The following is a 27314-nucleotide window of genomic DNA, read 5'->3' on the forward strand; positions in this document are numbered from 1 at the left end:
CAATGTTAGGGTAATGGTACTCAAAATGTTTGGGCAAAGTAAAAATCACAGTGTTGGTCAATGGTAATTTTGGCTGCAGTGCTAACTAACATATGTCCAACTGGTGGTTTTTACATCAGACCAACATACTAACATTTCAGGTAGGTTCAACCATTTTTTTTATATTTTCTTTGTCCATTTCTTAAGTAGAATGAGTACTAATTGTTGTTTCTCCTACTCTATAGTTACTAAAAAAAGAGCTTCTCTGCTTATAGTAGCATATAGTAGCATAGTACAGTAACATTTTGTGCTTAAAATGTACACTTTTCTTCCTTAGAGACCTATGTCAGCTTTCCCATCAAGAAGCACAGAGATGGGTGCTTTGCAAAGAAAACTTCCATGCTATCGAGGGCAAGGAGTATCTTCAGGAGGGAGTACAGATAATCTAGCCAACTATTCCAAGTTTCAGATTCCACAAGAGGTGAGCAAGCCTGATGGACAAGTTCTCCTTCAGCTTGTTTTCTTCCTTCATAAGCTCAACAAATATGAACTTTCAGAAACTTATGTTTATTAATTGATTCGGTCACACAAATAACAGTTTCCCTGACAGAGTCATGAAGTTGAAAAAAAAAGTATTTATGGTTTTCGTAGTAGTGACACATTTCATGAACAGATGGAAGAGTTTTGTGCACCATGGAACTTCCTATTTGAGGAAGAATGTATAAGAGAATGCAACATGATTGATTGTTTTGCTATTTCTTTGGCACTTGTTTTGTGTTGGACACAAGGTTGTTCCTGTGACTGGCTCAATTGTTCCTACTTATTTCTGAAATTCTGCTAAGGAAATCACGTATAAAATGTAAATGTTACATTGTCAAGACTTAAAATTAGTTCACATTTAATAAGGTCAATAAAAGCAATTAGAATTATATCTGACTCAAATTAGAATCACCAACTTTAGCAATATTTATTGATGCTGGAAACGATGTCTTAAACTAGACCTTCATCCCATTGGTTGGTAACTCAGTTTGAAAGTTACAATTTGCCAACAATCAAATTGTCAAAATTCTTCCTTCATCTCCAATTATCTCTAGGTTTATAACTAAATGAAGAGTATATCGATCATCTTCAGACACAATTCTTTTGGGAGTCAGATATTTTGGTGTGGACATTTTGGTGCTAGGACTTTGTGGTACCAGATGATGTTTGTGGTACACACTTAGGCAGCAGGATGTTTTGGTGCAAGAAACATAACTTTGTGTACAGAAAAAAATTAATGTTCTTTTGAATGATTTCTTCTAATTACATTGTTACATGTAAAGGTTAAGTTATGAAACACCTCGTAAGAAGCGAACGATGTTTTGTTCTATCATATGCAGCCACAAGTGTTTCAACATGAACACAACAGTCTTTGTATTTCTTTCTTGGTCGCTCAGTATTTCTGCTGAGTAGCTGTTCATAACGAGTTTCTTTGAGTGCTACTTCTTGATGCAGGAATCTAGGAATCATTGGATGGTCAGCAGAAACATGCAACTGGAATCCTCAATGTCAATCTTCAATTGATAAAGGTTAGTAGGCAGTGGATGTGCCATAATAGACTGCTGCTTCTTCCTGTGAAGTGTCATTTTCATCATGTCAATCGGCTGTAGATGAGATGCAGCAGGCTCCAAAAATCTTCTCAAAAGTTGTTGACTGCTTTCTTGTTTTCTTACTGGCAGTGGTCTTCATTTGACTGTACAGTAATCCGGCATCTAGCCACAAACATCTGGTGCGTGTATGTTCGTTTAGAAATTTCACAACTTCATCATTCAGAGTGTGGACATGGACCTTGCACTGCTTTTTCAGAGAGCAATGCCAGTACACTTTATTATTTATTGCCTTTTCCTTTAAAAACGAAAATCCATTATGAATTGGTTTCTTCCCACCATGAGATAGAGAATGCACTTTTGTGCCTTATCTTTACACCATGACAGGGTGGTTAGCACATCATGCTATGACAGCATTAGTCCCGCATTCGAATCACGGCCTGAGCATGGATATTTGCAAGTGTTCATTCATCAATTTCATCATATCATCATTCATCCCTATCTTCGCAATTAGCCAAAAGTGGCACAAAATCAAAATAAAATAAAGCAAATCAATCAATCAATCTTTACACCATGTGTAAAGAGAAAGAAACCTAATGTTAATCACCAAAATGCCCAGGAACCAAAAAGTCCTGCTACCAAAATTACCTAGCACCAAAATGTCCTACACATATTTTTTTTGTAATAATTTCACTATAAAACATTTTAGAATAAAATAATGTTTATATTAGCATGTAGAATGATTGTTGTGAGGGGAGGAAAAAGGAGAGTGCTCAGCATGTCATCTCCACCCCCACCCCTTTGACATCCTTCATTTGACTAGAAAATCCAAACTTTAATGTGAACACTACTCCATGAAAGAACTAAATTCTTATTTGTTTATGTTCGAGCAGAATAACCCAAAGTCAGATTGAAACTTATATTGTAAAATACTGCCACTCGCCTCAGAATTTATTGTTTTCATATACGTGGCTTGCAAATTTAATAGTGACAACTATTTATTTACAAATGATACAAAAGAGATATGTCTGAGAAACTTTTACAGTCCTTTCATGTAGTCACCAACAATGTGTACAACCCATTGCCAGTGATGCAGAAGTCGTAGTATACCTGTAGCAACACCTGATTTGTTGATGGTTCGAATGGAGCTGGAATTTCGAAAAACTATTTCAGTGGTTTCAGTTAAATATAAATTAGTATTTGAAGTTGCCTAGTATTACTTGAAGGACAACTTTCATATATATTTGTTGTCATTAGACTATAATGGAAGACATGTGAAGTTGCAAGGAAGAAAAAGAAAGAAAATCATGATCCCTATTAGTTTAAGATAACCTTTCCCTTTTCCTTTCTATCATTCTCAAAAATGGTATTGTTGTGATACATATTGAAGTATAATAAATAGGTAAAAGAAAACTTCAAAGTTCTCTATGTGTAGAGTGAAACATTCTTAATATCAACTTTCAGAAAAATATTACATATTCATACAAATTAAGTCCATTTTCCTTATAATAAATGAAAATGGACAGCTTCATTATCGTCTAGAACAAACAGCTGGCTAGTATAAATGGTGAATGTCCAATGAGTGAATTAGATGTTTCTGGATATTTTTCAACTTCAGACCTTCAAATAATTTCATTTTTATCTGCCGTAGAATAAACGATCTCAGAGATATTACATCCAGTTATGAACTTGTGACAACCAGCCACACTATTTCTATGAAGAAATGCATCTATAAACATTACTTTACTGGTTCATTGTGTTGCAAATATTGACTTTAAAATTGCATTGCCTATAATTTCCATAAAAATTTTAGTTTCTCTAGTACTAATATGCTAACCCTATTTCACATGTGTAAACTTTAATTTTTCAGCGACCAATGTCAGCTTGTCCATCAATGAGCATGGAGAGGAGTACAATGCCCAGACCACCACAATATCAGCAATGTGCTGCTGGACAGAGAGAAACCAATTCAAATAATCTCACCAATGCTTTCCAGTCTCAGATCCCACTTCAGGTGACTATTATAGTCTATTAAATTTTAAGCGATAGTTAATACACTATATTTTCTTCCATTATAACCCAAACATATCTGAACTTTCTGACAACAAACAGCTGTTGCCAGAATTCCTCCACGATATATGGGTGCATTAAAATCTCCTTGTAACCAAAGAGAATGTATTTGGATTTTGTCTTTGTCCGAAATTGTTTTTAGATTTGTGTCATATTATTGAAATATGTTAATTGTACCTATTTGATAAATTACCATAATTCATTTCTTGGGCCTATATACTATTGACATCTTTTAAAATATGACCTACATTGACTCTAGACTTCCCTTTGAATAGCAAACGTAACAAAAGTACTTTCCTCAAACCCCCTGTCTTTCGTACTTTCTAATTTAAAGTGATATTTATAACTAACTCATTTGAATTATTTTGTGTATGAATGGAAGTAACAAATAGCAGAAGTTAGCTAAACCATGTTGGTTTATTCTTGATTGTGCATAAAGTTGCATAAGTTGCATTATAAACAAATCAACATTTGATAAATTATTGCATTGTTTGAAAAGATTATCAAAACTTTACTAGTTGATTATGGGTTTGATTGATTGATTGATTGATTTGGTGTCTTAAGTCCACTTTATGCACTGTAAGGCTAATCAGTACTGGACTTACAGTTTAAAGTGGAATCCGAACCACTATGTGCCTCCACCAGGTATCGAACCTGGGACTCCTTGATTGCAAGGCGACGATGACTGTGTGATGGAGGAGGCCCTAGGTCGTGATTATAGGTATTTCCCATAGTCATGTAATGAATGGCTATCCAATTTTTAAATTCCTTTATTATACACTCATCACAAAAAGTTTGGAATATTCTAATATTAGACCAAACAAGTTTGGAAAATTATTATATTACCAATAGGTGATAGGCATGGTGGCCATGTCGGTGAAAAGCGAAATCATCCACCAGACAGATACAATCATGTGTTGTTGCATTATTCCAAGACCATGTCAATCACCTATCTAGTCTGGCCATAAATACTGTTACAAACTTTCGGCTTGAACTGTACATCCGGTAGTCAGGCTCCTGAACCATGCTTGTGCTGAAGTTCACTCCTGACCATTGTGTGTTCATCTGTGAAAGAGCAAGCATGTATCTTCTTGTGCTTAGCATGGAGTTGGGCGAATATGAAAACAGAGTAACCGTAATTGCTCTGCATATGGTTGGGAAGTCACTCACTGAGATTTTCCAGCCCCTAAAAATTCCGAAGATCAGAAAAAGGTTTGTGTATCAGACAATCCAGAGATTCACTGAGACTGGTAGCATGAAAGATCGCCCAAGAGTTGGTCGACTTCACACAGTATGACCAGCTGCAGCTGTTAAAGCAGTGATGGCTCATATCTGCTGAAATCCCATCCGGAAGCAAGTGATGGTGGCACAAGAGCTGAACATTTCACAACAATCAATGTTCAGGGTACTTAATGAAGACCTTGGAATTGGAGCTTACCAGTGGAGTACTGGAAATTTCCTGACGACACAAGTGAAGAAGCAGAGGGAACTGAAATAGAGACAAAGACGGCTCCTGCAGCGGTACATTGCCAATGGGCATTGCAGGATTCTCTTCACTGATAAGAAATTGTTCACCACTGAATAAAGTTTTAACAATCAAAATGAATGGGTTCATTCTTCAAACTCTCGAGAAGTTTGTGAGAGAGTTCCCAAAAATCAGAGATGCCACCAGCCCTCCTTAGTCATGATTTGGTGGGGGGTGAGCTATGAGAGTTCCACCAGGCCTCATTTTTTGAGGAAAAGGGCTTAAAAGCCATGCAAATGTGCATGTGTAAAGTATCCTGCACCCTCTCGTGACACTGTTGAACCAAACAATGTTTCACAATGAATCCTGGCTGTTCAAGAAATATTCTGCCCCAGCTCATAAGGGAAGGAGGACGCAACAGTGACTGGAGACCAGTGTACTCAATTTCATCTCCACTTTTGATTGGCCATCTGATTGCCATGATCTCAGTACATTGGACTACAAACTGTGCCCAGAGCTAGAGGGGACACCTCTATCAACCATGATATAAATTATCTACACTGTAGAAAAAATGAAAATATTGCATTCTATATTCCACTATAAAATAGCAAGTAACATGTAACCAGTGGCATAAGCACAGGAAGGTCTGAAGGGGTTACAACAACCCCCCCCCCCCCGCCAAAAAATTTAGGAATTAAAAAATCAAATGAAGGCAGTAAAGATGTCAGAAGAAAACTTAAAATGACCCCCGATAACCATTTTTGTCTTTGAATAATTATTAAAATGGTAATTGTAGCTCATATCTGATGGAAAAAAAACACTAGTAATGGGGTATCACCGAAATTGCCTTACCGTGATGTATTCTATGATTCAAGCAAATATTTAATCTCACTCTGATCAGTAAATATTAGGTTCATGGCACTGAACCCACATTCACATGATACAATTTTGATTGAATTTGCATAATATTTAAGTGAGGTGGAAATGTGTTGTGGATTTTCTTTGTAGATGTGAAATTTTTTAACTGGTAATGCACACATTCTTTCGCTTACATTAAAGTTTGCCTGATATGTCACCCTAAATCACATGAAAACATGCGTGCATTTAATAGGACTACATGCGAAAAGAAATGTGTTGTCTAAGTAGTTATTCGTATTGCATTAGAAGGTATGGTTTTCCTCTAACTCCTGAACTACCATCCTCCAGTGAATCGTATTCATTGTTTCAAAAGTAGCCATGTCAATTTCTTGCCTTGGTCTAAGAAGTGAAGGATTTTGGTTTTTGCATATGCAATTATAGTACTTTCAGTATACTTGTAATAACATACAGTATATATAATACAATAATGATAACCCATGGCTCTACGGCCCGTACGGGCCTTGGCCTATCTCCCGAGTGCCAGTCCCCCTCCCACAATCCTACCTAGAGTTGTGGAGATCTTTAACCAATAACCAGAGACAACAATACACTACAGATCTCAACAACTGCTCGAACAGGATTAAACGACAGAGCAAACCAACATACAACAAGAACACAGCCTAGTTTCAATATTCGATACAAAAGTACTTGTAAGTACTTGAGAAACTCCATAAAATCTGAAAAATTCCGAGTACATGGATGGCATCTAAAAGAGACACAGCCAGGGGCGCCAACTGTTCAAAAACATTGGGTGAGCTCAAACACTTGAATTATAAGTTCAAAAAAAATCACATAAATAATTGGGTGAGCTCGGGCCCCATGGGTCCATGTAAATTGGCACAGTGCATGTAACATTAAGCCAGTGAACAAAGGGTTCAATAAGGAAAAAATCTGGGAAAACTGGAACAAATTTTATTATCTTCTTAAAAGTGTTCTTAACAACATATTAATTTTGCAACCCTCTACCACCCCTGCTTTGGCTGCTACTTTGAAAAATGGCGCTCAAATTTAGTTTTTTACAAATATATGAAAATTCTGTGTACTGTTTTCAGTAGATCAATGGGTGTTTTGAAACATCTACTGTTTTCAGTAGATGAACTGTAATGCTACTGTCTTCCACTGTTTTAGTAGGCTACTGTTTTCAGTAGATGAACTGTAATGCTACTGTCTTCTACTGTTTTTAGTAGGCTACTGTTTTCAGTAGCTGAACTGTATTCCTAATGTTTTCTACTGTTTTTAGTAGCCCAACTGTTTCTACTGTTTTCAGTAGTTGAACTGTACTCTTAACATTTTCAGTAATATAATTGTAGAACTAACATATTTTATTGTGTTCAGTATATTGCTCTCTGAAAACAGTAGTCTTGTCAGTAATGAAAATTTTCTTATCTATACAACTGAAAATGCAATGAAAAAATCATATAAACAACTAAAATAATTGTATGGTAAAGCATGTGGAACTTGCTACTTAGGAATGTGTTCACACAACAAAGAAATCAAATAAAGTGAACACGTTTTTAAGTGTGTAGCTTCATTGTGGTTACCGCACTTGTAGAAAATTGAAAAAACATACTTTTTTATACGTAACTTAACATATTGTTATTCCTATATTCACACAAAAGCAGCAAACAATTAGTTTAAATGAAGACCTGACCCTCAATGCTTGAAAAATCAAAACAGGCAAACACTATTGATTACATTGATCAAAACATGGATCCTTTCTGCAATTGCATTACACAGATATAATAATAACCATGGAAATTCCATGCTGAAAAAGAAATCAACTGATATGATCATGTATTCAAACTGCTAGCTGCTTTAAGGTTGAGTTATTTCTTAATAAAGAATTGTAGTATCTTATTCATTAAGATATAACTGACTTCAGTAGTATTCATTAGAAAAACAGTAGAAATTCTGTTCATGTCACTGTTTTTCCAATTCACTTCAAAATCACTGAAAATATGGTGTCAAGAATTAATTTGTCTATTCTTGGAACAATAAATGATTTTATAATATATTGTAGCAAGTATTATGCATTTCACATTGTTTTTTTCAGTACAGTAGCCCTACTGCACAGTACAGTAGTCCTACTGTAGATTACAGTAGCTGTACAGTAGATCTACAATAGGATTTCAGTACATTTGACAGACACAGTAGGAGACATTTGAAAACAGTAGAAATTTCCAGCAGGAATATCTCGCTTGAAAAGCATTTTACAGCAAAATAGGTTAATGACAAAAATTAATCTACATAAAATTCTCTGCAAAAAATGTTCCAATTATTATTTTCTTGTAGGATGTGCCTTTTAGGTGCTAGAGGAGCGAGAAATTTCACCTTTTCTCCCCCACCCCATTTTGCAACAGTGAAACTCAAGGAAACATCCTTTTGTACAATAACTTGAGGTCCTAATTTCCTGTTAAAAGTAGAGGTGCACCTATTCTAAATATTCCAATGACGTTTCTTGAAATATGTATTTTCAAGTTGTAATATCTGTATATAAATAAATAATAATTTTGTAATATTTCACATAAAACAAATGTATATAATGACTGTATTTCTATGCGACAAGCTGCAAGCGACAGGCCACAATCGACGTAATGATTTCACATCAAAGGCGAGGTGAGGGCCTCTCCGATGACGTAGTGGTAACGTCGTCACCTCGTAATCAAGGGGTCCCAGGATCGATACCCAGTGGAGGCATATAGTGGTTCAGATCCCACTTTAAACTGGAGGTCCAGTCCCAATTAGCCTTAGTGTGAGTAAAGTGGATTTAATTGAAAAGATGATCCATTCAGAGCAACACGCAAGCGACAAGTTCAGCTTGTCACTTTGTTCTGAAAGCATCCTTCATCTGTCAGATTTTTAGCATGCCATTGCAGTGTTCACAGATCACTGAACACTCTGGAGAAGCTCTGGAGGTGCATCTTCTTTGTTTGTTGTGATAGAAAGTCACCACAAATGGGTAAGCTAACCCCATTGCATTGGAGGCAAGTCAATTCCATCCATTCTGTACTTGGTGATTTTTTCAAAAGGAATGGTATTATAGAGCAAATTCTGTGGCAGACATAGAAGCCAGATTAAATTTACTTTTACACAGTGATTTGGCAAGAAAAAACCTGTGTCTCAACTCTCAAAGAGATTCACCCTCACCGTAGAGTTGAAGGTCATTCTGACCTCTGTAGTCTTCCAAGCATCAGCAGCAACATCTCTAAACAGGGAAGAAACAGACGCGTAGTATCAGCCTTGCTGAACATAAAACAAGGGGAGGCTGATAAGTAGTAAGCCTTACCCAGAAAAAAATGAGCGAGGAGGCTGAAATTTGCAGGGTGTACTGGTCAATTCTTCTATATGTAATGGTGAAAAAATCTACTTTCTATGATTTTAACATCCCTTCGTTTTTCACGTCCAAAGTGAAAATGGCAGCACCTCCAGGAAAGCTCTTCAAAAGCGTCATGCTGTTGCATAACCATGCCTCGCTACACACTGCAGGTGAAACAATAGCAACACTGACCTCCTTAGGCTGTGTTGCCCCATTCACCCTATTTGCCTAACCTGGCTCCATCTGACTATAATCTGAAAAACACACCTAAAGGGACAATGATTTGGGAGTGTTCAGGAGGCAACTAATACTGCAAATGAGTGGTTACACCAACAGTAGGAAGAATTTTATTTGCAGGGACTTAAGAAGCTCCAGGACAGATGTCGCAGGTGCATTGACTTCCTGAGGGAATATGTAGAATAGTATGGCAGTTACAGCTTCCTAGCTCAATTTTTTTCTGGGTAAGGCTCAATACTTATCAGCCTCCCTTTGTATGAACAGTATGTTCTCCATGTATTTCATGGAACTAGGTGTGTACACTTTGTTTATATGTTCCCTTTTCCTTACTTTAAGATTTACACATATGTTTGATTTTGACCCAACTAAGGCTGTGAGGATAAAGAAAAGTCAACATATTCACCTGCACTTTTCACAGATTGACTCACAGAGGATGCTTCAATAGCAGTGCTGATGTGCGTCATCTTCATCAGTCTGTTTAATCCTTCAGCATTGTGATGAGCCGGCACTTGTTCCTCTAATTTGATTTAAACATGCTTTGACTTCTTGTTGCAGGCATGGTTTCATCAAATTTGAACTCCCTAGAAAAGAATATTAGTCGATGAGCAAGTTCAGCAGCTTTGGTATTTCTTTCTGTCATATTGGCACAGTATCCATCAAAGACGATGATGGTAATTTTCTTGCAGTGTATCTTTTTGTACTTAATGCACCTTGGTATCAAATATTTCTCACTGTTAACAAACAACTCTGTGAATCAAGAACTTTCCATCAATGATGTAAATACTGTAGTATCTCCGACTTCTTTACTTTCTGAGAGTGGAACAAAGGATCATAAAAAGAGGACTTCTTGGTTCTCCGCATCTCTACCTCATTACTGAAAACGGGCAGGAGAATTTACTTCCTTATCCCTTGTTGTTCCTGTAATTATTGACTCAATACCATAAAAATCAGGGAATGGTGGGTGAAAAAGAACTGAAAGTCTTGCTTATCTATTGATACGTATACAAGACTTTCCTGCATCGACATGCTGCCCCTCTATTTTATCTGTAAAGATTCCAAGAATCCACTTAGTTAGCACTGAATTAGTCACTCCTCCGCCATTCCCCACAACTCTTCAAGGAGCACACCTGTTCAATTGTTATATCTGACCAGATCCCGGACCATAACTTTTCCATCGTTTTATTGTGAAATAATCTTTTTGGCCAGTCAACGTATTTAATGGGGGTTATCTTCTCTTTGAGAACAAGCATATCCTACACATAGGTGACGCATATCATTTCCTATAAACTACTGTGAGCAATGATAAACTTAGTTGAACTCATAAATGACATTCTGTAACAAAGATCATAACGTAATAATTCCAGTTTTATAGAACGGAAATGCTCAAAACATCATGCAAAAGAGGTGTCCCCGAGTTTCGGTCTTGCAAAATGAGGTGGGGGGAAAGGTGAAATTTCTCGCTCCTCTAGCACCTAAACGGCACATCCTAGAAGAACAATAATTAGAACATTTTCTGTAGAGGATTTTATGTAGATTAATTTTTGTCATAGCGTATTTTGCTGTAGAATGTTTTTCAAGCTATATATTTGCAAAAAACTTATTTTGGGCGCCATTTTTCAAAGATGGCTGCCAAAGCAGGGGTGGTAGAGGAGTGCAAAATTAATATGTTGTTAAGAACACTTTTACAAAGATAATAAAATTTATTCCAGCTTTCCCAGATTTTTTTCCTTACTGGACCCCGAAAGCATCCCTTGTTGACTGACCTACATATTAAAAATAAAAATGGGTAATTTTTTTAAATGACCTAAAGAAAAATGTAATTAATATACACATGAAACATGCTTACATATCCACATAACTGTTTATTTAATTATATTAGTTTCACTGAGTACTGTCACTATCCATTCCAAGTTCCATTGCATTTATTAAATAAAATAAACAAGTTCGTGGATATGTAAGCATGTTTCATGTGTATATTAATAGCTTACCAATAATTACAAACACATAGGAATTAAACTCTTTAACCAGCTGCCAGAGACAGCTCAGTATGCACCTCTTGAAAAATTTAGAAGGGTACTCCAAGACTGACTAAGAGAAAAGGTCTAGTACTCAACACATGTATTCAAAAGATGATTTAAATTTCTAGAACTCTTAATACATGTAATACTGTCCTCTCCATACTCACACGATATGTTTATGTATGCATGTTTGTGCTATTCTTGTATTATGTTTGACATTTACATGTTTATGCTATTCTTGTACTATGTTTTATATTTGCATGTTTTATTATCATACTACTCACAAAATGAGTTGTATGATATCAGTAACATGTTGGAGCTTGTGGAAAAAATAAACGGAAAACAAATTTTTAATTACTTTCAAAAGATTACTTTCATAATTATTTTTATGTACCAATATATCAGTCTCAATATATCTCGTTTTATTGCAAAAATACAATTTTAATTTTGTACCTCAAATTACTCCATTGTTCATTGTGGTAGAAGATCTACTAGGTTATAGGTCAAGATATGAACTTTGTAACAACTTGACAATGTACCTTGTAATCAATCTTCATACTATATGAACAGACACATTTTCATTATGACTCTGTTACTGTACGTCAGGTGTTCACTATAAAATTATAATGAAGTTCATATTTCCTGTAAAATGAAAAAAGTTGAAACAATTCTCCATTCTTCCTCTAGTGTTAATATTTATTATACTCACTTGTCTTGTTTAGAGTCCGCTGCCAGGTTTTCCATCAACAAGCAATGAACTGAGTCATCTACCAAGACCCTCGCCTTATCCAGGACTGGAAGAATCTTCAACAGCCACAACAAATAATCTCACCAGTGATCCTCAACAGCAAGTGAGTGAAACTTAATTTAATGTATTTGTTACAAGACCCTGGAATTGCAAATATCGATGCTATTTAATGTTATTTTGGGTTGCCAGCATACAGGCGTTCGAAACTCCGAAACAATGCACGAATGACAAAAATTTTAGTGAAAAAAGTTGTTTGTTTTCATGTCCTCTGTATGTTTCTGTGGTCTCAGGCACCATTTGAATGTCACCCTGTATACACATATACTGATACATAAGTATGTATGTTTGTATTTATGTATTCGTTAATCCACATTTCATTCAGAAGCATTGTGACTTTAACCGACGTCGCACAACAATACAAACAAAATAAATTTGTATAATTGTATATAATGTCTGATACCCCTTTTAGGTACAAAGTGGTTTGGATCCCATTATAAACTGTAGGTCCAGTCCTTATTAACCGTACTGTGCATAAAGTGAACTTAAAACACCAAATCAAATCAAATCAAATCAATCAATTACTATATTTGAGGCCGCTTCTAGTTTTGTACAAGACCCAAGATGTAAATCTCAGTGGCACTTGTTTTAACTGAAAAAAAATATTTATATTTTTAAATGTTGCTGGAATAAATGATTTACCAGGTTATAAGTCGAGATATGAACTTTGGTAACCTAGCATGAAAGATTGACTTTTATATTATATGCACATCAGCAGATAAGCTACTTTTGTCCATCACACAATATGGGTATATGCCCCTTAACTAAAACGAAATTGAGGACAGACTTCTTACACAAACATGAAGTCTTAAAGACGTTCTTTCCCATTTCTAAAACTAATTTATTCCCCAACTAAAAATGCTGTTTTCTGTAAATCAATAGATGTTTTGAAACACTTACTGTTTTCAGTTTATGAACAGTGCTGCTAATGTTTTGATCTGATTTTGGTAGTCCTACTGTGTCTACTGTTTTCAGTAGCTCAACTGTACTGCTAATGTTTTCTACGGTTTTTAGAAGCCCAACTGTGTCTACTGTTTTCAGTAGCTGAATTGTACTGTACTGTTAATGTTTTCAGTAACATAGATTAGATTTGATTTATTTCATCCATGAATCACCTGTTTGCATTTACATGCTGTGATATCGGACATGTCAATTTGAGTTCACATTACAATATACTAATACAATGAAATACAATAATATAATATAGTGAGTTGATGCAATGAAATGATTCCTTAGCCTATTACAGTTTTATGCTGGAAAGAGTGTACTCATATTAGTGATATAGTCTATTATTTAAAGGTAACACCAGTAAAACATGTTGAGGTTACAATATATAAATAATATATGTCTTCTGTAATGGATTAAAAGATTAAATTAAATATTGTGAGATAATTTAAAGGTAAAACTTATAACATCATAAAATGATACTAAAAATTGCACTCAAGTGACATAACAGATATTACATGTGAGATGGCATCCAGCCTATTGTATGTCTATGTTGGAACTATTGATTAACTTTTCAACTGGACTCTTGTGGATGAATCCATGAACCATAAACACACAAGTGGTTGATATATTAGGTGTTCATAAATTCACTCAATGTGTAAAAGCAATGGTACAACAGATGTTGTTAGTTCTTTTTTTTAATTTTGCTACAGGTTCAATAGCTTTTATAAGATCTGGTAACTTATCGTATAGGTGGATACCTGTGGATTTTGGATCTTTTTCAAATAGTGATGTGTTTTGCATTGTAACATCAAGATGAAGTTGGAGTAATTCCTTGTGTTGTAGTGATGTTCTTCTTTGTCTTGTTTGGAGAAGTTTGTCAGATCCATTTTTATATGTCATAATAAATTAAGTATATATAAACTGAGTAGTGTAAGAATGCCAAAGTCCCTGAAGATTTTTCTAAATGGTTCATTCCATTTCTTTCTTGTCATAATTCTTAATACTTTTTTCTGAAGACTAAATATTTCCGTGCAGTTCGTTGCATTTCCCCATAATATAATGCAACATGTTAGTTGTGATTGGAATAGACTGAAATATGGCGTTCTTATTGTGTTCTTTTCTGTTATGTTCTTCGTTCATGATTTTTATGCCATATATGATTCTGCTCAATTTTCCTGATAGATAGTTAATATGAGTGCCCAATTGAGATTTTCTTGCATCCATATGCCCAGAAATTTTATGGAATTTTCAAATTTTATGTCTTCATTTTCTATGCTTACAGTTGATGTGTTGGTTCTATTCCTTGAGTGGTGGAATTTTATTGCTACTGTTTTGTTTTTATTTGTTGTTAATTTGTTGCTGCTGAACCAATCTGAAAGTCTGTTTGTTGGGTTTTTGATGGCCGATTTCAGTGTTTGCTCATTTTTGCCAGTCAGCACTACACTCGTGTCATCTGCATATAAAGTAGTTATTGATCAGCTCTAAGTTTGATGACAAGTCATTTATGTACATGATAAATAATATTGGTCCCAGGAACGAGCCTTGGGGGACTCCACAGGATACTTTACAAGGTTTAGAAAGGCAGGCAGATACAGAAGTGTTTTTTTTTTTCTTATGTAAGATTTCCACGATTTGACTGCGGTTTTGTAAATAGGACTTAAACCATGAGTATACCAACCCACTTATACCATTGTGGTTTAGTTTATTTGTGAGTTAGTCATGTGGTACTGTGTCAAAAGCTTTTGTTAAGTCCAGAAATAGTCCAACGCATTGTTCTCTATTATCTAAGAGTTTCTAACATGTTCTACATATTCAAAAATTGCTATATTTATGGATTCGCATTTCATAGTAAACAATCAAAGGCATTTGAAAATAGTAGAATTTGTCTACTGTAAAGATAAATTTCTAGCTAAGGCTTGAAAGGAGAACTCAACACACAGAAGGACAAACACAGGATAGCACAAACCTCAAGTGATTATCCTTGTCATGGGTCCAGGCATCAGAGTCTTGTCTGCCTGCTAAAACTGCGCACCAGCTAACTGTAGACCAGGCAAACAAGAACAAGTCTCTGTGCAAGTAGTGATGCAAGATGGCTCCACCAATGAACAGTGAGAGAAACGGGATTGTGTAATGGGCGATGGGAGTTACCCAATTTCCTGTAACCATTGCAAACTTTTGAAAAGTATAATACTGAACGCACATGGCAAACGGACCATATTCTTGTCTCCAGGTCCGTATGATGGGTTTTGGAATTTCTTAGGGAAATATTAGGGATAAAACTGCAAAAGCAAAATTTGAAAAGCGGTGCATTTAGCGTAAGGACTAAGGTTCATGCATGGTCAGGACCGTATGGTTGGCAACGCTGCGCTTTCATCACTCGATTTTCCTCCTCCTCCTCCTCTGCTGATATTCATGGCCCTGTTTTACAGTTAGCTGGGACAGGATATAGAAGTAGTGTACTATGCGAAGTGTGGTTGACATTTGGGTTTCCTACCAGAAGGTTGACCCCTACACTCCCTTACCATGAAAGAACAGGGTACAATTTTCCTACTACATTAACAAATACATTTTTAATTTCACTTATTATGCTGTAGATGTTGACTCTAAAATTTTATTTATATCTGTATTTCTGAAAAAATGAAAAGTTAATGCAATTCTGCCATGATTGCTGTATTACTGATTACGTTGTGCACCTTTATATTTAATTAAAGTTAAAATATTAATTGAAATATTATCTATAAGTAGATGCATTGTTAGCAAGTGAAAGTTTTAAAAAGTACATTTTTCTTCTTTAGAGACCTATGTCAGCTTTCCCATTAAGGACATTGGAGATGGGTACTACACCAAGGAGACCTCCATGTTATCGAGGACGAAGAGGAGCTTTAGGAGCGAGTACAGATAATCTTGCCAATGGTTCCCAGTTTCAGATTCCACAAGAGGTAAGCAAACCATGATGGACTAGTTTTCCTTCAGCTTCCTTTCTTCATTTGTAAACACAATAAATATGTACTTTCAGAAACTTCTTTCTATTAATTGAACTGGTCACATGAACTATGTTGCAACCAACAATTCTGCTGACAGAGATATTAAATTGAAGAAATAATTTTAGTTTAGCAATATAGTAGTGACAACTGTGACATGTTTCATGAACAGATGGAAGAGTTTTCTGCACCCTGGAACTTCCTATTTGAGGAAGAACATACAAGAGAAAGCAACATGATTGATTGTTTCTGTGGCACTTGTTTTGTGTTGGATACAATGTTGCTCCTGTGACTGGTTCTATTTTACCTGCACAATTATGTACAAAATGCAAGTTTAGTACTGTCTGGACTTAAAATTAGTTTACATTTAATAAGGTCAATAAAAGCAATTAGGATTATATCTGACTGAAATTAGAAGCATCTACCTCAACAATATTTATTAATACTAGAAACAATGTCTTAAATTAGAAATTCATCCAAAGATCAGATTACATCTGTTGTTCCATTGTCAACTCAGTTTGAAAGTAACAATTTGCAAACAATCAAATCATCAAAATTTTTCCTTCCCATCTAATGATCTCTTTGTTGTAGTCGTTGAAAGGTATTGTTTCTATGCAATCCTTGTAGGTATGCCTAGTATTTAACCTCAGTTGTGACATATTTTGATGATTTTTTTATGGATTTTATTGCGTTCGACGATGTTCTAGCCCTATTTTTTGCTCAATCTCATTTTGGAGCCTCATCTTTGTAGGTATGCTATGATCTTACGTAATATAACTTAACCTATTAACTTTTTTACAGCCTTTTACGGGTTAAAATAACCTACAAAGTGTAGAACTGGTTGTTTCTATGCAACCCTTGTAGGTGGACCTGGTATTTAACCTCACTTGTGACATATTTTGATGATTTTGATGTTTTTTGTTGATTTTATATCATTTGACGATGTTCTAGTCCTGTTTTTTTGCTCAATCTTATTTTTGTAGGTGGTGGGCCCTCAACGTAAAAGCCTACGATGTATTTGGGTGGTTTTTTGTAGGTGGGGTGGGTCCTCAGCGTAAACGGCTACGATGTATTTTTTATGATGTGTGAGCCCCACCCCCTTTTCACGATGTATGTCAGGTTCAATGCCCCCACTACTACTTTTGGAGGGTGGGAGGGGCTCGCAGTGTTGCCAAACTACTCCACAAAAATTTCACCACATGATATTTCACAGGCGAAGCTAACCTACAAATAGAAGTTGGCAACACAGACTAGTACCAAGAAATTTGCTTCACAACCCCCCCCTCTTTTTTTTAAATTTTGCCATATGATATTTCACAGGCGAGGCTAATCTACAAATAGGAGTTGACAGCGATCTATGCTGTAATATTTTGTAGTCTTCTAAGATGATAGGTATGCAGTAAGGTGGAGAGTTGGTGAGTACGCTAACTGGCAATAGTGGTGGTGCAGTGTTGATGGTCTTGTTACCCCCCCCCCCTGTTTTTTCTAGCATACTGATCTGTTGCATGCTAACCAAAAACTCTTAAGCAATATTGGGAGACAGGCTTGTTTTTTGTAATGCCACGGACGGAAATATGCATACCTCTGTCTTCCACATGTATGTAATGTGATTTGAGGGGAAGAGGGTCAATTAACCTTATGGCTGACAATGTTCTATAAAATAACAATTCCTATGAACTCTGTAAATTTCCGAGCATATGTTGTATTCATATTTTTACTTATCTTCGAGTGTACATTACAAATCTGCAAACAGATTTTGGCTATCTCGTACCGTTTAAGAGATAAACCTACTTCCGGTCGCCATTTTGGATTTCCGAGCATAGGTTGTATTCACACTTTTACTTATCTTCGAGTGTACATTACAAATCTGCAAACAGATTTTGGCTAACTCGTACCGTTTAAGAGATGAACCTACTTCCGGTCGCCATTTTGGATTTCCGAGCATAGGTTGTATTCACACTTTTACATATCTTCGAGTGTACATTACAAATCTGCAAACAGATTTTGGCTAACTCGTACCGTTTAAGAGATAAACCTACTTCCGGTCGCCATTTTGGATTTCCGAGCATAGGTTGTATTCACACTTTTACTTATCTTCGAGTGTACATTACAAATCTGCAAACAGATTTTGGCTAACTCGTACCGTTTAAGAGATGAACCTACTTCCGGTCGCCATTTTGAATTTCTGAGCATAGGTTGTATTCACACTTTTACTTATCTTCGAGTGTACATTACAAATCTGCAAACAGATTTTGTCTGTTTCTCTTTGTTTTAGAGATATTCCAAAATATATATATATATTTGATAAGCGACAACAACAGAGCCATCTCTGTACAAATGTTGGAACTCGATGAATGCTTGAGTGGGACAAGTCATTTTTTTTTTCAGTACGTCAACATTTTTAACTTTTTTTTGCCAGTGAATGGGTTAGGTGACTTGCAACGACGAAGACCTTCTAGCAATACGAACTTAGCTTATGCCGGCATAATTCGCTAAAATATCTTTAAATTTGCATATTTCTCATACCGCCGTATCTTGTTCTATTAGACCTCTTCAAGAAAATCGCCAATTAGTGAAACTAATTGAGCACAACAGCAAAAGAGGTGCTAATAGGGCAAGCATACAATGATATGGGGATATGTGAATTGTCGGTTTCTTCGATTCAGATAAATGGATCGAATTGAAACTGCGATATTTTGCATTTTTTTTTATATGATAGCTAAAATAACAGAAATTTTGATTGGCTAATAATTTATACGTGGTGTTTTCTGATTGTTTTAAGTAAGCAAGATTTCTATTGGCTCTATAAATCTATATAAGTCAGAGCACAGTGCTGATTTCTCACCTTTGCTGGATCGGCAGAGGAACCCACATCGCGGGGGATAGAACCTGAACGGGCTCCACCAAAGTATAGGAGACTAGAAGCATATAATTTGGCGGAAAAACCCAAGTAAGGTCATAGAGTTTTTCATAGGGAATAGTTTTATCACGTTGGTGATATCCCATTAAATTTTATATAAAAAAATTTTAAATTTTATATAAATAACATATCTGAAATTTCTATCGTTTGTTTGCTCATATTTTAAAGCATATAAAAAATGGAATCACCTACCTGTTTTACTCGCAAGAATGATAAGATCGAATGTGTCACTTGTGGGAAACTAATTTCAAAGAATAATTTATCGATACATAAGACAAGGTGTAACGGAGCAAATCGTTTGTTACCTTCTAAAGCCTGTGCTCAATGTGGAAAAGAAATTAGCATTCCAAATCTAAGTAGACATTTGAAAATTTGCAAACCATCGACCAGAGAAGAAACATTGAAAAGAAAAATTGATTATTCTGAAGCTGAAGCTTCTGCTCCAAAACAAATTAAATTAAATAATAAATATAAACCAGTCAGGTCTGCATTTAATGGTCGACTTCAGGATTTATCATTTACGTCGGAAGCAGGACGTGACATTCCTAGTTTCTTGCGTGAAGCGAAAACTTTTGTACTGAATTCTCTGAAAAATAATCGTGAAAATAATTCCATAAAAGTATACGTTGATTTATATTCCGAATATGAGAAAGTCGATGGTACAACAGAAGTTTTTTTATCATCGTACCAAAAACCAGGCTCTTTATTTGGCAGATGTTGAAAATTTGGACGAGTTTTACTCTAATCTGTCTATTGAGTTAATTATGAAACATGACACTTTCGAGGCTATGGGGTCGGGATGGTCTTTATGTGGTAGTCCTCATACATTAACCGTTTACGTGAACAAATTCATGCCTTTCTCTGCATCGAGTTAGGTTCCTCTACCACCGACCATTCAAAGCAAGAAAGCAGTGTTAAATATTCAAAATAACGACTCAAAATGCTTTATTTGATGCATCTTGGCAGCTCTGTATCCTGTTTATTGGAAAAATCATCCAGAGCAAGTTTATCATTACAAGCAGTACGAGACAGAGTTTGAAAATGTAATGTCTAGCATTGAATACCCCGTGGCATTGTCAGACATATCAAAGTTTGAGTCGCGTGCACGAGATTCTGATGGAAAACGCATTGCTATTAATGTATATTCTTATACGTCAGAAAAACATCTTGTGCATCCCATCAGGATAAATGATATCAACGATAATAATGCTCATATAATTAATCTTCTTTTAATTTCAAACAACAACATTCACCATTACTGCCTTATTTGTTCACTATCACGACTAATCAGAAGTCAAGCAACAAAGTATGCAAATCACATCGAGGTTTGTCCCAGGTGTTTGACCACGTTTAATGATCGAAGAAAATTCAATCACCAAATATATACCGCACGGCAAATTGCTATTGAAAAACGTGTCGAACATGAAATATATTGCGGTGACAACAAACCAGCTCGAATGTTGATGCCCAAAAAGAACGAAGTCAAAGAATTCAAAATGTACAAGGCTTTGTTTGAACATCCAGCCATTATCGTTGCAGATGTTGAATCATTTCTGAAGCCACTGTCCTCCTGCAAACCAAATCCAGATATTTCCTCCACAATGCCATACCAGCTTCATGAACCAAATAGTTTTGGTTACACTGTCATACGACAAGATGAAATAAGTAAACCATATGTATACCGTGGACCGAATGTTATCGAATACTTTTTTGAAAAGATGGAAGAGGAGGTTGAGAAAATTGGCAGCTTCTTGCAAATATCCAAACCGATGAATTCGTTGACACCAGAGGAACAAAAAATATTTGATGAAACTGTCGAGTGTCCAGTGTGCAATCAATACTTCACAAACGAGAATCGTAAAGTGTTTCACCATTCGCACACAGACAGACGGTCGTTTCATCAGCGGAATCTGTAATGCTTGCAACCTCAAAATTTGTCCCCATATTTTTTCATAATGGATCGAATTACGATTTTTATCACTTAATTCGGAATCTTGGATATGACACACAAAAAATAGATATTCTTGCTCAAAATGAAGAACGATACATTTCTATAAGTAAGAAAGTTAAGATTTCGGGGACAAATGAAACCATAGAGATGAGGTTTCTTGACTCATTCAGATTTCTCTCTGCAAGTTTGGACGCTCTAGCAAGTAAACTTTGTGACGAACAATTCAAAATTACGAAAGCTAGTTTTCCCAACATGGATATAAAACTGATTAGAAGTAAAGGGATTTATCCGTATGAATACGTAAACAATGAATCTAAATTTAATGACGACACTCTCCCTCCTCAAAAAGAATTCTTCAGTCAACTGAGAAAAGCAGGAATTACAGACAAAGAATACGAACATGCACAACTGATGTGGGATAAACTAGAATGTAAAACATTCGGAGATTATCACAACGCATACTTGAAATTAGACGTAACAATACTTGCGGATGTTTTTCAAGCATTCAGGAAAACGTCAATGTCTATTTACAAGTTGGACCCTGCGCATTTCTTCAGCCTCCCGGGATTAGCGTAGTCTGCAATGTTGTTGCAAACAAAAATTAAGTTAGAATTATTAACAGATGTAGACATGTTACTTTTCATCGAGAGAGGGATTCGAGGTGGGATGGTGCAATGTGTACAGAGACATGCAGAAGCCAACAACATGCACATGGAAGAAAAATATGATGCAAATAAACCATCGAATTATATTTTTTACATCGACGTTAATAATCTCTATGGATATGCTATGGTACAGAAACTTCCTTATGGAGGTTTCGAATGGATAGAAACAACTTCCATAAATATTATTGATTTTGACGATTGTGAATTTGGTTTCTTTGCAGAAGTGGATATTGAATTTCCAGACAATTTGCATGATATTTTTTCCGATTTACCACCGGCACCCGAACTCAAATGTGCGCCTAATTCTAATCAACGCAAGCTTTTATTAACTTTGGAAAAAAGAGAAAGATATGTTCTCCATTACAAAAGTCTTCAGTTTTTGATTGCGATGGGTGTTAAAGTATTGGATATTAGAAGAGTCCTCAGGTTTAAACATTCCGAGTGGCTCAAACCATACATTGAAACAAACACACAACATAGAACAGTTGCCACTTCCGATTTAGACAAAGATTTTTTCAAATTGATGAATAATGCTGTATATGGCAAGACAATGGAGAACGTGAGAAATCACGTGGACGTGAGATTGGTTTCATCTGAAAATAAATGCAGTAAGTTGGTGGCTGATCCTAGATTTAAATCACGAAAAATTTACAACGAGAATCTGTCACTTTTCAATCTAGATATAAAAGTGATAAAATTCCGAAAACCAATTTATGTGGGAGCAACAGTTTTAGATTTATCGAAACTTCACATGTTTCAATTTCACTACAATGTTATGCATCCTTTCTACAACGATAGCATTTCATTACTTTACATGGACACCGACAGTTTTATTTATAACATTAAAACAGCCAATCTATATGGAGATGTAAAAAATCCGTCCTTGCTTGATTATTATGATACTTCTTCCTACCCTCAACCAAACAGATTTGGAATTCCATCTAGTAACAAAAAAGTTCTAGGTAAATTGAAAGACGAGTGTAACGGTGACATCATTCTCGAGTTTGCCGGTTTGCGTTCCAAAATGTATACATTTAGAACTGAGAGCAGCATCACGAAGAAAGCTAAAGGTGTTGGTAAAAATACTGTACAAAACAAACTTTCATTTCAAGACTATATTGATTGTGTGAAGGAATTGAAGAAGCAGCTACGATTGGAAAAAAGAATCCAAAGTGTAGACCATGTAATTACAACAAAGTTAGGAAAGTAGCATTAGATCCACATGATGATAAAAGATGTATTTTGTCTTGTGGGATCCACACGTTGCCTTGGGGGCACTATCGTTTAGATAGTACTAAGAAATGCATACAATGCACTTAAAAAAAAAAAAAAACTTATGGCTGGCAATATTTCTATCAACACAAGCATATAAAATAACCATGCCTATGAACCTGTTTGGCTTCAGGAAGCAAGCTATGGAAGTGCCCGTCCAGCCTACGTCGTCGTCGAGTTTCAACGAACTCCTGCCTTCCATGCTATCTAAACTTAACGGTCTGTTAATTATACACTTGAATAACATCCTGACGCAGTACGACGAGGATGTGGGCAAAACTTTCTATGTATTCAACAACAACTTGAATTATTACCGGTTCCCCATCTCCGGCAAACTGCAGTTCGACATGAACCCCGAGAACAAAGGGGAGGCCAAGGTTTCCTCAGGCAAGAACATCTATCGCATCAAGCATGATAGGATGGATGCGACTACAACATACGATGTGTCTGCTGGCGATCGCCTGTACGTGGAGCTCTTGGACGACTACGATAAACTCATCCCTCTTTTTGTGGAGATGCAAATCACCTACCCTATAATAAATAACCACAGTGGTAAAAATGCCTAACGATATTTTTGGTCACACGAAACGCGATGACCACGGCGATGAGCTTCTCATTGCAACTCAAATTATCGAAATAGAAATAGGTGATAAGCTGTACATAGAAAACCCGGCATTGTCTGCGGCCAGAAATCCCATCCAAGCTATATTCTTATTTTCGCGCGATGTCTAGGCAGGCTATTGTGAACGAGCTGCACAAACATGCACGGCGAAACTACAAACGACTGGCGGTAGTGACCAAAGGCATAGACGACTTGTGGGAAGCTGACCTTGTGGAAATGAGCAGTGGCAATTTAAAAAAATTACATAAAATCAACAAGGGATACAAGTATCTTCTCACCGTCATAGACACATTTTCAAAATTTGCGTGGGCTTTACCCCTCAAGGCAAAAGCAGGAACCTGCATGGTGGAAGCATTCAAAACTATTTTCGATGAAAGTGGCAGGCAACCTCGGTTTCTTCACACAGACAACGGAAAAGAATTCTACAACTCTGTCTTTTGGCAATTTATTCAAAAACGAAATATTCAACATTACTCCACTTTTAGTCACATCAAAGCCAGCAAAGTGGAACGTTTCAACTGAACTCTCAAAACACGGATGTGGAAACAGTTCACGCTTCAGGGAAATTACAAGTGGCTCGACATGCTTCCGGAACTTGTAAGCGATTATAATCAGTGTGCATCGCACGATAAACATGAAACCGGCTGACGTCAACAAATCTGACGAGCGACGTTTAATTTCTACGGTCTATTGTCCAAAGTACAAATTTACAAGCAAGAAACCGACATACAAAATTGGAGATCAGGTGAGAATCAGTAAAGTTAAGCGTGCGTTCGAAAAAGGCTTCACAAAAAATTGGAGTACGGAACTTTTCACCGTAGTTCGAGTCTTGCCCAGAAACCGTCACACGTATATAATAAAAGATAATCGCGACGAAATTCTGAAAGGAAGATTTTACGAAGAGGAACTTTCTAAAACAAAATACCCCGACACGTATCTTATTGAAAAAGTATTACGTAGAAAAGGTGACAAACTGTTGGTGAAATGGCTGGGACTCGAGGAAAAAAGTTGGATAGACGCAAACGAGGTGATTGTGTAACGGGTGCTTGGGATGTGGTGAGGCGACTGCCAGATTTTCCATCGGAAAGTCAGGATAGGAAAAATGGTGAGCTTCTACCCGACAACATTCGTTGCCTCATTGTTGGAACTTCTGGATGTGGAAAAACAACGTTGCTTATTGATAATTTTCTTCTTGCACCCAACTGGTTAAACTAGAAGAACAGGCACCTGTACGTTTTCTCCAAAAGTTTGGAGCAATCGAAGTATCGCCAACTGTCGAAACTGTACGAGGGACTAGGCATAGCTATATTTGCTTCTGAAGTGATACCACTAGACTGCTGTCTCGAAAATTCGGTGGTTGTTTTTGACGATGTGATCCTGGAGAACCAGAACGAAATTCGCAATTATTTTACTCAGGGTCGGCACAGAGGCATGGACTGCTTCTACCTTGCTCAGACTTTTTCCAAAATCCCCAAGCAGCTACTCCGAGACAATGCTAATTTTATTTGTTTGTTTTGTCAAGACTACACCAATTTAAAACACGCTTACGATGATTATGTAGGTTTGGACATAAACTACAATCAGTTTTCCAAATTTTGCTCTTCATGCTGGAACCAAGATGATTTCGGATTTGTCACAATAGACATGACGAGGAAACCCAATAACGGAAAATACAGAAACAAAATTAATATTTTTTTAAACGTTGCAACGTTACAAGAAACGTCTTGACCTATTATAAATAACTACATACAAAAAAAAAATGAAACGCAAACTTGCAGACGACAACCTGAAGCTGCGTAGCTACTTGGCAAAACGGTTTAAGGGTTGGAAATCCGAGAATCACGGAATTTACGAAGAGAAAAAGCGTCAGGACCAACCTATCATCGATGCCATCAGTGGTCTTGGTAAAGAAATCAAAGATGTCACCAAGCAAAACAAAGAGTTAATCAACGAGCTTGTGCCACTTACTGCTCGAAATTATACCATACCCACACCGATATCCAGCATTCACACTACTCCGTTCTAACTTGCTCCGGCTCCGAGACGTCAGGCCCTAGGCAGTACCTCTTCGGACAAGCTAGTCGAGCTGGGTCCGTTGGCGAGGGATTACCTAAGCACCGGGAAATTCGAAAAAGACGAGGTAATCGGATTATACCCGACCATGGAACATAACGAGGGTGTGATTTGGAAAATTAGAAAATCGAAAGTCACGTTCGAGGGCGATGACGTAAAAATCAATTTGGGCGAGAAGAACAGCTGGACTAGGTATCCTGGCACCGTGGGACTGTGGGAACTTATCACTAAGAAGCAACCTAAAGATTATACAGACGAGGATTACCAAAGTTACACAGAAATTTTAATCATGACGGACGCCCTGTACCAAAACAACGATGCAACACAGAATCGCGTGAAATCTAGCAGTGGAGAAAAGTACAGGAACCTCATCAAGCCAATATGGACCCAGCTCAAGACTGGCAGCGGTGTCAAACTCTACAATACTCTACCTAAAGAGTTTGTTTGGGTAGACGACGTAAGGAAGCTTGTAGATCGATTGCTGGTTATCGCAGGCGAAGAAAATGCAGGCAATCGCAACTTCCACAACGAGAAGGTGGGCATCATGGACATGATTAGCACCAAGCTTAGCAACTTTATTGTCAACGACTGCAAGGGTATAGGGCACCTCATCAAAATCATCAACACCCTGCCTCCCAAATTCTGGAATATAGCCGAGGGTCGAGGTTTGGTGAACGATATTATCAACAAGCTACCCTTCGAAATGCACCTGCCAGGTTACCAGTACTGCGGTCCGGGTACCAAACTCGAACAGCGACTGGAGAAAGAAGACAAGGGTGTGAACCCACTGGATGCAGCATGCAAGGATCATGACATTGCCTACAATACTCACACAGATCTCGACGCACGTCATGATGCCGACAGGAAGTTGGAGCATGCAGCTTTCGGGAGACTCGTCAGCAGAGATGCCTCGCTAGGTGAACGGGTTGCTGCATTGGGTACGACCATCGCCATGAACACAAAACGAAAATTGGGGTGGGGGCTGTAAATAAATAACACCCTGTGAAAAAAAAGCAACTTGTATAACCGACCTATTAGGGGGGCAAAGCCTTACCTTTTCACGATATATATAAATAACATACTATTACCATGAAACCCAAAGGTGTTGTTTACCAAATACCTTACGCAAACCTCAAGTCTCTCGGAGCTCTTGATGGTTTGCTCACCAAAAAGCAGCGCGAGAAGAAACATTCCTGCCTGGCAAAAGGTCATGGAATGCAATTGCTGCTTAGCATTCCTCAGTTGAGGAGGTTACAAGGTTCACGAAAGCAGCAGCAGAAGACTGGAGGTTTCATATTCAGCATCCTGGCTATCTTGGCAGCATTGGGCGCTGTTGGCAGCTTGGCAGGAGGCAGCGCCGCCATTGCCAAGACCGTTATCGATTCAAAAAAGAATAATGCCGAGTTGGAAGAGCAGAAACGGCACAACCTGGCTATGGAGAAAAAGGGAAAAGGTGTGACCAAAAAGCGAAAGAACAACCTCGAAGCT

At 36.9% G+C, this 27314-nt stretch overlaps 1 protein-coding gene across 1 annotated transcript in view; it reads left to right on the top strand.

The window, feature by feature from the left end:
• Nucleotides 1-27314, top strand: part of LOC146005499 (uncharacterized) — a 102611-nt gene that overhangs the window by 68757 nt on the left and 6540 nt on the right. Inside the window, exons 17-20 of the mRNA XM_083144744.1 lie at nucleotides 317-460; nucleotides 3436-3579; nucleotides 12312-12440; nucleotides 16138-16281. Of these exons, the coding sequence (XP_083000870.1) occupies nucleotides 317-460; nucleotides 3436-3579; nucleotides 12312-12440; nucleotides 16138-16281 (561 nt within the window). The remainder of the gene's footprint in view (nucleotides 1-316; nucleotides 461-3435; nucleotides 3580-12311; nucleotides 12441-16137; nucleotides 16282-27314) is intronic.

Source organism: Lepisma saccharinum, chromosome 23, assembly GCF_977018435.1.
Source record: "Lepisma saccharinum chromosome 23, izLepSacc3.1, whole genome shotgun sequence".
NCBI classification, from domain to species: domain Eukaryota; kingdom Metazoa; phylum Arthropoda; class Insecta; order Zygentoma; family Lepismatidae; genus Lepisma; species Lepisma saccharinum.